This window comes from Schistocerca serialis, chromosome 11, assembly GCF_023864345.2.
Source record: "Schistocerca serialis cubense isolate TAMUIC-IGC-003099 chromosome 11, iqSchSeri2.2, whole genome shotgun sequence".
NCBI classification, from domain to species: domain Eukaryota; kingdom Metazoa; phylum Arthropoda; class Insecta; order Orthoptera; family Acrididae; genus Schistocerca; species Schistocerca serialis.
The window spans coordinates 79,459,010-79,471,450 of NC_064648.1; the positions used below are offsets into that span (position 1 = coordinate 79,459,010).

At 37.3% G+C, this 12,441-nt stretch overlaps 1 protein-coding gene across 1 annotated transcript in view; it reads right to left on the reverse strand.

Moving 5' to 3' along the window:
- Positions 1-5,034: 5,034 nt before the first annotated feature.
- LOC126427168 (zinc finger protein 836-like) overlaps positions 5,035-12,441 on the reverse strand; it is a 120,216-nt gene continuing 112,809 nt past the window's right edge. Inside the window, exon 6 of the mRNA XM_050089393.1 lies at positions 5,035-6,564. Coding sequence (XP_049945350.1) covers positions 5,172-6,564 — 1,393 coding nt within the window. The 3' untranslated portion in view covers positions 5,035-5,171. The remainder of the gene's footprint in view (positions 6,565-12,441) is intronic.

Consider the following 12,441-nt stretch of genomic DNA (forward strand, 5'->3'; position numbering starts at 1 on the left):
TAACAAAATTTTTATATTGATCTATCAGAGGAGCTATAGTTACAATTTTCTCATGTAATAACTTTGACAATTTCTGCCAATCAGCCGTTTTGAAGTTGTACCTTCTGGTGAAAGTGATTTCTTGAGGGCTTACTTGTGGGAGAACTTGACACATAATAGGTCGATGTGTATTCGGTATGGGCTTACAGACGGATTTAGTGCAGGTATGAAAAATACTTTCACTAACAAAATGCAGATATGGATTACAGCCTGCGTGCACTGAAGAAAGAATGAGGTAGTTTGCTGTTATGAAAGAGTGAGAGATGGAAAGTTTCATCCCACAGGAGGACAGCCTCACCATTTTGATCCTCTTGAGTGTACCCCCCAAACATGGCTGTGAACGTTGGAATCACATACCACAATAGAAGCTTTCCCTGTAATAACATGTTCAGGTGGGGTGAAGGAAAAATCTGTTGCTGGAGCTTTATACGCTGATGTGACTCTACTGTTACTCAACAATAATAATTTCAATATTGTTATCATCTGACTGACGAACACTACAGACAAAGGTCAGGTCTTGTAAGGATAGCGCTGCCATACTGTGCATGTTGTGTTTCAGCAACCAGTTTTATTCCAGGAACTGAAGGAAGTCTCTGCTGGATGTATGTGTGTATTTCTTGCACACACAAAATATGACAGTGCTTAGTGTGGCACGTCTTGCAAGAGTTGTTGCTTGCAGGGAGGTATTCCGTCAATATTCATGGATATTATAGTCAACAGTGGCCCAAAAACGACCACTGATTTAATGTCTCGAATACTTCTGATGTGAAAGGATCAGTCTACTCATGGGACATTTCGTACGTATTTGCATGACTACGAATAATTATAACATGCTTTATGGCAATATTTATTGAAAATCAACTAACCTGAGTATAACAGAATAGAATTAACTAATGCAACCACCACAGGTGGATACTGGTGTATCTCAATCTGTTCATTATGAGACAATGTATGAATTACATATATCTATCTCATGTGCCCTGCACTGTAACCTAAGATATGAAACTATGTCGATGTACAACTGCATAGCTACAACTTGTACAAATTTATGGGTATAAATTTATGGGTATAAATTTATGAGAGAGTTACACCTGTAGTCGCATGTGGCACACTAGTTAAATTCCCTTTAGTAAACTTGAACAATAAAAAATTTTAATAGCACAAATAACTACACACACAAATCCAAATAAGTAGCAAACTATTTCCACAATTATATATTTTAGTGAAAAGTAGCTTTTCTTAAGGTTATATGAAAGCTGTGTCATCTTCCAACAACATCCATTCACTCACGTAATTTCAAACAAAAAGTACTCTAACTCTTCTTATAACAATATTTAGAATCATACTTTCTTGATTTATGATTCATTTTGGCCTCAAGTGAACACTCATGTTAGTCTTTTGACAGATGTCTAACGGTATAGGTTTTGAAAAGAACCATTTTGGACAGGAGTGGAAGGTAACAATTATCGTATCAAATGATTTTCTGTAGAACTTTTTGGTTGGCCAATGCCACCCATATTAGCTTTAAGTGAATGGTAATAGAATGGCGTGTGACTAGGGCCTCCCATTGGGTAGACTGCTCACCTGGTGCAAGTCTTTCGATTTGACGTCACTTCAGCAACTTGCGCGTCGATGGGGATGAAATGATGATTAGGACAACACAACACCCAGTCCCTGAGTGGAGAAAATCTCTGACCGAGCTGGGAACCGAACACAGGGCATTAGGATTGACAGTCTGTTGCACTGACCACTCAGCTACCGGGGGCAGAGCAATGGTGATAATGTGAAGATAGTCCTTGCAGCCTTTATGGCATTTACCAGATATATTTCAGTACAAAACGTCTGAAAGTGGTCAAGAACATCATATGATGATGGCAGTAATAACCAGTTACTAATAATGACATTTGTTTTGGTGTTATGATATAAATACCAAATTATAACAATTAATGGCACTTTGTCAAAATAAAGTACTATTGTCAATATCTCTCATTCCCTTTGTCATTTGAAATCTGATTATAACATATCACTGTGGGTTACTTTACTTAATTTCTGTACAGAATCTTCAGAATCAACACAAGCTTATTTTAAGTGATGAGACATTAAAATAGGACAGTTTCGATTCAGGATTTAAGCTTCATGAGAGTAGCAGTATTGTAAGTTTGTGAATTCAGAGCTCTGTTCTTACTTTAATAATAATAGTAACGATTTTTGTCTCAGCAAGCGTTACTGAGAGAACAAAATATTATCTGTTATGATTAAAGTAAACCATCCACAAAGAGCGCAGTACCAACAGTAACTGTAGTAGAAATATGTAACTAAGTAGCTGGACAGAATAGTGTAACAACATTACTATAAGGAGAATGACAATTTAAAATCCATGCAATTTCATTCCAAGTCACAACCAAAATATCTCATGAAGTGTGTGAAGACTGGGAGCCCTCAATATTTAAAAGCCACTGCAATATTACAGCCCAGATAGCAGCACACTATTATGTTGCAAGAACGATCATGACAGATACATTCTCATTTCGGTAAAAAGCCACACAGCTTAAAGTGTTGCAAAACTCAAAAATGCCTATCACTTAAAAACAACTGTCTCAAGTTATTAAAAGTATGACAGTACTTAATAAACAAACTACCTTACACCAATAAGAAATTGGTAGTAAATGGAAAAAACTGACCAGAAACAAACATTATGAAGTATAAGACAAAGCATTAGTAAAGATTTCTGAAAACCTCACATTTACTCAGGGTAATTATGGAAAATATACACTATGAAATCATGTTTAAAGCAGATAAAAAGACAACTAAAAATCAAATTGAAACAAAGCAATTAGAAAGAAAGTACATGTGATAAATTAACTTATTACAATAAAAATCATGCATTTGGATTAAATTCATAACCTAGAAATCACACTGAGCTCTCAACTGTCCTTTTGTTTCTACAAACAATCGGAATTATAATCTGACACTACATGATGACAGTTTTGTCATTGATGTTTGTACAGTAGTTACATGGTATTTAAAAACAGACAAATAATTAAAAGATTTGATGCATAAAATTAATGTACAGAGCTTTGTAATACAAAAATTTTTCACAATAAATACGGCACTTGAACTGACAATAGTGTATTGACATAAAATTTAACAAAGCAGAAAAATTGAATTACTACACAATTTACCAAAAGGCCTTTTTTGTGAAGATACACTGTTAATCCAAATCACTAAATACACTTCCGTAGGAGGAGTGTTTGCTACCCAGCATCATTGTGGCTATGTCACTTAGTAATGAAACTATACAACCAGAAATGAGTGGTTATCATTCTAGTGACAGTTTGTTAAAAAATGGCATAAATAACTTTGCCAAAGCGCAGATGGTTTTGCCTGGTGCCTGGGTAAGTGCATCTCAGAAGCAGCGAATGTGGTTGGCTGTGCAGATGCTTCTACCATCAGCCTCTATGGAACATTGTTGAAAGATGGTGAAACCACAAGTTGACAAAGGTTGTAGGATGCCCATCCATTATCTAGAACAAGCAAATCAGAACCTAGCTGCTCTGTAAAATGGGATAGATGGCTATCTGTAGAGACAGAAGAAAATGCTTGAGCAGGCTCGAGTGTTTCAAGCTATTAAGCAGAGACTGTTGAACATGAGGCCCCAAGTTATATAACAGCTCTGTATTCCCATGTTGATCTAACGATGTTGTCAGTTACAATAGCAATACCAATAGGATAATCGAGACTGGACTGCATACCTATAAGGAAGTGTCACATGTTGGGATAAATGACATTTCTTTCAGACCAGGTGAATGGTTGAGCTCAGATGAATAGTTGTTTCATACATGCACCACACAACTGGTGCAGGAAGATGGAGGCAGTGTCATGCTATGGGGGATATTCATATGAGATGGCAAGAAAACAGCTGGTCATAACTGAAAGCACCATGACAGATGTGGAGAACATGAACATTACTGCAAACTTATCACTTAATGCTTGATGTATTTACAGAGAGTGACAACATCTTACAGCAGGATAACTGACCAAATTACAAGGTAAGAATCACACTGCAATGGTTCTAGCAGCATGATGGTTCACACTGTTGTCTTTCCCATCCAGCTCACCTCATTAGATCATGATGAAATGAATCTGGGATGCTATTGCATACCAACTAGACAGCAACAAACCGATAGCCTACAGTTAACGGGAAAGGTGTGAGATGTGTGTAGACTTATAGTCCAATTTACAACTGAAAAACTAACGAAGAACTAATGAGTCCATACCATAGAGATGCACTGTTGTATTGCAGTCTGTAGGTGAAGCAAAACGCTACTAGGCAGATGATTATAATTTTTCCCTTATCTCTGCATACATGCCACCATCAGTTATTTCCTAATGGAGAACTACCACAGACAGTTCACATGTGTGCAGATTATTGATCACACAAATAGCAATACTATTAAGGAGGCATACCTCAATAATATGTTCACATAATCAAGAGATTTTTGTATCTTTCTCCATTCTTGAGATAAATATCCTACATTATGAATGAGTAATAAACACATTTCTGCTGTCGCCTGTGTAGTGGATACAGCTTCATGAAGATTGAAACGGCAGTTTCTTTCAAATAATTAGCAGCATACTGGTACATTCTCTTGAAGAATATAGCGTCCTGATAACTGCACAAAACTACTTCTCAATCGAGTAAAAGATACCTCCCAATGCACAAATTTTGGGTAGCCTGAACAATTAAAGCATGGAGCATTTACAACAAAAAATCAATTGTGTGCTCCATACGTTGTATTTTGTATGTAACTTCGAATGTGAAGCTGCGGAAATGGATTTGTCATATTTTTTGTGACCTCTCTGTAGCACATGCGATCAATTTTCATAAAACACGTGGTCTTCTATCAACATGTGTAGGTCTACAGACCTCAACAATACTTTGAGTGGTCTCTATGTAGTGTGTATTAATTTGTGTTTCCTGTGACTGCCCCAATGAGTAAAAGATTTTCCACAAATACTACATTTGTAGGGTCTCTTTCCACTGTGTATTAACTTATGGGCCTTGCGATTACTCAATGCATTAAATAATTTACCACAAGAATCACATTTGTGGGGTCTCTGTCCAGTGTGTATTAATTCATGTTTCTTGAGACTACTCGACTGAGTAAATGATTTCCCACAGACATTGGACTGTGTGGTCTCCGTCCAGTGTGAATTAATACATGGGTCTTGAGATTTCCCGACTGAGTAAATGATTTTCCACAGACGTCGCATTTGTGTGGTCTCTGTCCAGTGTGTATTAATTCGTGTTTCTTGAGACTGCCCCTGTAAGTAAACGATTTTGCACACACATCGCATTTGTGTGGTCTCCTTCCTGTGTGTATTACATTGTGGTTCTTGAGACTGCTCGACTGAGTAAATGATTTCCCACAGATATTGCAACTGTGTGGTCTCCGTCCAGTGTGAATTAATACATGGGTCTTGAGATTTCCCGACTGAGTAAATGATTTTCCACAGACATCGCATTTGTGTGGTGTCTGTCCGGTGTGTATTAATTCATGTTTCTTGAGACTGCCCCTGTCAGTAAACGATTTTGCACACACATCGCATTTGTGTGGTCTCTTTCCTGTGTGTATTACATTGTGGTTCTTGAGATGGCCCGACTGAGTAAATGATTTTCCACAGAAATCACATTTGTGTGGTCTCTGTCCAGTGTGTATTAATTCATGTTGCTTCAGATTGCACTTTTCAGTAAATGCTTTTCCACAAACATCGCATTCGTAGGGTCTCTCTGCAGTGTGTAGTAATTTGTGTTTCTTAAGATTGCAGAACTGAGTAAACATTTTACCACAAACAACACATTTGTGATGTCCCTTTGCACTTAGCACAGTGTGGACATGAGTGTGGTCGCTTGTACATGAAATTCCACAATCATTACATCTTTCGAGTTTCTCTTCAGCTTGTTTCACAGTATGTGTGTTACATATGTCATTAAAGGATTTTTTGAAGGTTTTCCTGGGTACCTCGTATGAAGGGAGCTCTGCAGTCTGTTCCACAATTCCTTCTTGTACACACTCGAAGGAGATATTGTTTTCATGATCATCACTGCATTCAAGTTTCTCACTGTTGGTAGCAGATAATGCTTGGTCACCCTCCATCATTCTCAAATGTTCTTTCAAGCAGTCATCAGAGGGCAATACCTCACCACATGACTTACACACAAATGCAGGTGCCTGCACACCGTCAATGTGGATGAAGATATGCATTATGAGTCTGTATTTTGAAGGGAAGCTCTGTAGGCAGAAACTACAGTTAAACTTATGGAATTCCTTTCCCCTGATGCTACAACTTAATCTTGTGCCACATAAGCTGTCTTCTTGTGAAGTCTGTATTTTGGTATAGTTGTGAGACACACTGAAATCTGTTGACTTCTCTGCATATATCTCCAGCTTGTCATTGACTGCTCCTTGATGTAATGCTTCTTGATATGAAATGTCACAGCTGTCACCAGCACTTTCAATGAACCTGAGGAAGGAGGAAAGCGGTGTGAAATGTTGATTTACACAATACAAAACAATATTTCACAATCCACAAAATCGGGGCCTATAAACCAAAAGATAAAAATGTATGGCCACCACAGATAACTTATTCAGTAAATAAAAGTGATTTAAAATTGTCATGACATTCTACCAGAATGATAGAATTTTCCTAATATGAAACATTTTTATACAGCAAATGATCACAGGAAATTCAATAACACCCAGTCTCTTTCAGTGCTGACTAAATTCCCTTATTTTCTAATAGATTCTATTATTAAAAGTCTTGCAGTATTTTTAAAATACAGTTTTACAATCTTTTACACCAAATTATTACATTTATTAGAAATAATATCCTCTACCTTTTGACATAAAAATATCCACCAAAAGATAAAGGGAAACAAAAAATAAGAGTAATCTATGATTTTAAAATAAAAACCAATCACTCTTTCCATGTGGAATTTTCTTTGATTTGGAGGACTCTTTACGCTTTCGGTAGAAATTCTTAAAACCACCAATGATCAATTTATTTCTGAAACCAATAAAGCATGGCATTTTATTTTACTCCAAATTGATCACCAACTACCACCAACATCACATTTCTTATTGCCTAGGTGCTATGGCCATCAACCATGTGGCCAACACCTGTACATGTATAAGAAATAATGTCAGGTCAATAAATGAAGGAACACATACATAAATTTTCAGACTGATGAACAAATGTGAATGACACACACAAATTATTCCAACATTACATGTGTATTGTTAGCAGCACAGATTACGTGTAGCCCTTTCTAATTGACATACTGTCTGGCAGGCAGGATGCCAATGCAGTTACAGCCTCCAATTCAAAATTATCTTTACAACAACTCAATATCTGGTCCCCTGGAGTTGCAAAACATCCTTGACTGAATCAAACGAATGTATCAATGGTGACATCAGCACGAATCATGTACAGCAAATCCTACCACAATCTTCTGAGAGCAAGTAATTGCAGTAGGTGCAAGGCCGATCCGTGTGATATCTGGGTATAATCATTGCACCTGCAGCTACCCCATTCCATCACAATGAAAATGGACATCTTTGAGCTTCCCAATGAGGTCATTTGAGTGTGGATATGGCTGTGGGTGGGTAGGAGCATGCACATACTTCTGTGTTATTATTCTATCCTAATTGCTGCTTTTGACTGTTTTGCTTTTTGATGGATATATGGTTTCAAGTAACCAATGACAGTGAGAAATTACAGTTTGCTTTCATCAAAAACTGAAACTTTGCTGCAGAAGATGGCTGTGCAAAGAAACATACTAAGAAATTTTTCTGTCTTGAGTTTGCTCATAGAGGTTAGCCTTAAAAGCTCTGAACAAAATGATCATGATCTCAATTGTGCTGCAGATTGTTGATCGCTGTGTTCTCAGATATACTGCAGATCACATAGTTGTGATAAGGTTAGGACAAGAGTTTTTTCAATGCTACAAAACCTGTCATCTGTCACATTTTAGTCATAGGTCACTTAAAATCAGCTGTGTTTGTGTGTGGCCTATAATCAAGCAATGTACCTGGTAGTGGATGTAGTAATATTGTAGTGGCAAGTGACACACATCAGCTATCAAGTAGTTTTGATCAGACTACAGTAAAAGCTATTTTCTATGTGATTAATAAAAACCTTTGCAGTTAATCACTACATTGCGTAGAACAGTTATACACTGTGCCAAAAATGCCATACACCAGAAAACTTTCTTTAAGAGAAACTTTCAGTAAAATGGGCATCTGTCTAAAATCTCCATGCACTAAGTTAATGTAGAATATTATATCCCACTGACTACAGTACTGTATGCTGAACTTTTTTAAAAGAAACACCTTTTCAGTATGCCCTATGTAGGTATATTACTTACACAGTTGCTTCCACATAGGCCATATTATAAGAGTAGATGCCTGGTGTGCCCATTATCAAAGTGGCTGGAAACACCTCATACTTTCAAAGCTTACAGATGACATAGATGGCAGGCACTGCCTTTCCCCAAACACTCCTATCAACACATATACAAGGAGGACACAGCCACAATTACACACTCTTCCAACATATTATCTGATTAGGGAAAGGCAGCGTATTCCAGCCATTCACATTCTCAGGATGGAGCAATATCCTTCAAATGTACACTGGATGTGAGTGCTCAGTTTCTTGGATTCTACAGACCAGGTATGGCACATGCTGATAGAATTTTTCTTGTCATTTGGCTTACTGTTGGTGAGGGCCACCTTACAGTAATTATTGTGCAATGTATCATTTTCCCCTGGGTTCAGTAGAAGAGGCACGATTGCTTTCTCACATAAAGATGAAATTTTCCTACTAGTTCAGCTGTTATGTAGCACTACTTGAAAATAATAAGTCATATCTAGGTTTCTTGTGGCATTACATCAACACTGTCTGAGCTACCTCCTTTTCTCCCCTCTGGTGTTTAGGTTTGTTCCTGCCTGATACAGGAGTTTCATGGGCTAGCACAACAATAATAAATCCTCCTCATTGCTACTCATATTTTTGTTGACCCACATCACAAAAGAAACGATGTAGACAGCTCTTCTGTGCTAAATATTCACTGTAGACGAACAACATTGGAACTATCACCAAGCTTTGCAGATGGTAAATACTGTGGGTTGACACTTACTTCCACAACAGGGCAAGTGCACCAACAGTGTGGTGAATCTACCTTGCAATAATCATAGCCTGGCAAGATGTAAGCATTTTTGAATATCAGCAGATGGTAAAACAATCCTGTTTGCTCTATGTGGTACCCACCTCAGTGACCTCCTTTTGACATGTGTATATGTGTAGGTTACAATTATAATTAATCAGGATTAGCGATTAGTTGTGAGAAAACAAATAACTGTGCTGAAGTAAATTCTAGCACTTGTATTTAGAAGACATAGCTCATCTCACAACCCACCAGGAGATGCTGGCATTACACCTGCATATTGCTTACATTAATATCTCCTACAAATGAAATGGCTGGCAAAATTTTAGGATAATATTAGCAATGCTTCTTGCAAAGAGGATCTTGGCAAATTAAAACAAAATCTATTGTTATCATTGATTAACTCCCCTAAGAATTCATACAGCTAGTGTCTGATCTCAGTCCTCACTTAGTCTCACACACACCAAAAACACAGGTTGTCCATTCAGCAATCCTTACCCACAGTGGCAACCAGTCAGATACTGTGCCCTGACAGCATGGGAGTATTGAAACATTTACAGAGTGATTCACGTGAAATACTTTGACTGTCTACAAATAAAATTTCATTTACTTCAGATGTGCTATCTAACTATTAATGTTCCATTGCAATATAGTAGTAATTAAATCAATGATAAGCTTCTATGTCATTACGACAATTGATTATGGAGATGACAATTTTAGGGTTTCCACTGTGGAACTTGGTGGTTCCAACACAAAACCATCAATGTTTGCATCTAGGGACTGAGTCCACTTGTGATTCATGGGATATTTTGACAGTTGTTATTTCATTTATGTTTTTTTTTCCAATGAGAATGGTGGTGGCTTTAGGTTTGAAGTATTTTCTATCTTGTTCTGTTGGGATAGAGTAGAACATCAAATAACACCCCTGTCAGCTGCCACAACCCCCAAGTCACCATCAAATGTGTTCTCGAAGACTTTGCTAGTGAAAGTTCCAACACTGAATATACCAAGATGTCTCATTGGAACAACCTTCCCATAACAAAAGTGAGTGACACGCAGATATCCTAGTCTATTGCTGTACAGTCATGGTTCAAGTTGGTGCAACTGTTGCAGCACTTAATGTTCCTGATTCATATGCAGCTTTCTGGTATTTCTCATGGAGTTCTTGTCCCTTAAATGACACAGTACAACAAAGCTTGTGATATTTGGGACTTATGGCATCATCTCAAAGCTGATTACATACTGTTACCCCTTATGAACTTGGGTTTAATATTATATCTCTTAACTGCAGCTTACCATTTTAGTTATTCATAATTATCCTCAAGTATGTGTTCCCTCATTTCTACCAGCCAATCCTAATTCCTGTGTAACTTCCAAAAAATAACTTATTATAACCAATAACTTACTGAAGTATGTAGTGAGAATATATGATATTAAGTGTACAATTAAAAATTCTATCAGCATCTCCACGGCACAATGTCATGATTTAGTAATTTTGTGACTTTTTGGTAATAGCTAAATTATTTCACATGTTTCAGTTGTGTGGCACCCACTTACAATATGAAACATTTATCTTGGCAAAGTGTAGTGACATGCATGCCTTAACAAAATAAACAGACACATGAAGTACATAAAACTGCAATGGAAGGATATCTAGGGAGGGTCCACACACTAACATGTGGTTAATGAAGATGGATGGCAGGTCTTTCTAGTAGTAAAGGTACCAGCCACCACCATACCTACCATATGCTAGCTTGCAGAGTATCTATGTAGATGTAAATGCAGAATGGTTTGGATGATTATACAATTTGGTCTTGTACCATTAGCCAACATGACCTTGCTATGTTAGTACTGTGAACAGCTAAAACAAGGGGAACTACACCTGTTATAACCACATGCTGCTCTGCTGTATAGTTTAATGATCATGACATCCAATTGGGTAAAATATTCCAGTAGCAATATAGCCTCCCAATAAGATCTCTGGGAGGGGGCTACACTCGTCGATATTATCATGTGAAAGAAACAATATCGCTACAAGTGAGAATGTGGAATGTGAAGTCCCTTGATTGATTATGTGAGTCAGAGAACATGAAATGAGAAATGGATAAGTTGAAGTTTGATATGGTGGGAATTAGTGTGGTGCATGGGAGGAAGAAGAACATTTCTGGTCAGGTGAATATGGAGAAAAGAAGAGTAATGCACCAGTAGAAGTTATTATAAATAAGAATATAGAAATGTAGGTAAACTATAATGAACAGTATTGTTGACTCAGTTTCATAGCCAAGACAGATAAAAGGCAAAACTATCCACAACTGTACAGGCACATATAATTACTAGCTCTGTCAATTATAAAGAACTTAAAAGGATGTATCAGCTTGTTCCTAGATAAAATTTTGAAGTCGTGCAAGGATTGCCAGCTAGCTTCAAACATTATGACTAAAAATAGTGTATTTCACAAAATGGAGAATCATAGTATTCTATCACTACTCTCATGTATTCTTGGGTGTAGCAATATGTGGAGATGCCAAATGGAATCATCACATTGGTTCAATTGTAGGTACAGCAGTCAGTCCAGAATTGATTGTTTTCCTAAAAAAGATTTTGCAACCTCATCAGTCCAGCCTTACTACACAACAGGTCCAGTGGCTACAACAGTTCAAACACCAAAAAGGCATAGCTACAATTTGGGATGAGAACATCTTGTGACAGGAAAAAAGAGCTTTACTGAACACAAAGGAAGATCTGATTGTGCACTACAGACAGTATAGCAGAATATTTCACTATCACAGTTTGTTGTCTTCTGAAGTAGGTAGAGATCTCTCTACCTTGCACAAGATAATTAAGTCCAAGGAGTTATTCATCCCTTGCTCTTACTTCCAGTCAGTATTGTGGTGGTTTACAGAATAAGAATACTAGGAAAATTATTAACACAAAGTTTAACTGTCCATCCACACTGTGCCTCTTATATACCTACTGATATTTGTCCTGTAATTTCCCTCTAATTCTGTGATGGCAATAGTTTCCTCAAATGATCTGAGCACAACTGATCAATATTCATTTTACTGTCATGGCCAGATAAATCACTATCCGTTTTGCTCCCAAATCAGCCAAATTTGCAATGTGTGCACTTTTGGGGAATTGTACTGTATTAGATTTCCCATATTCAGACATAGGGG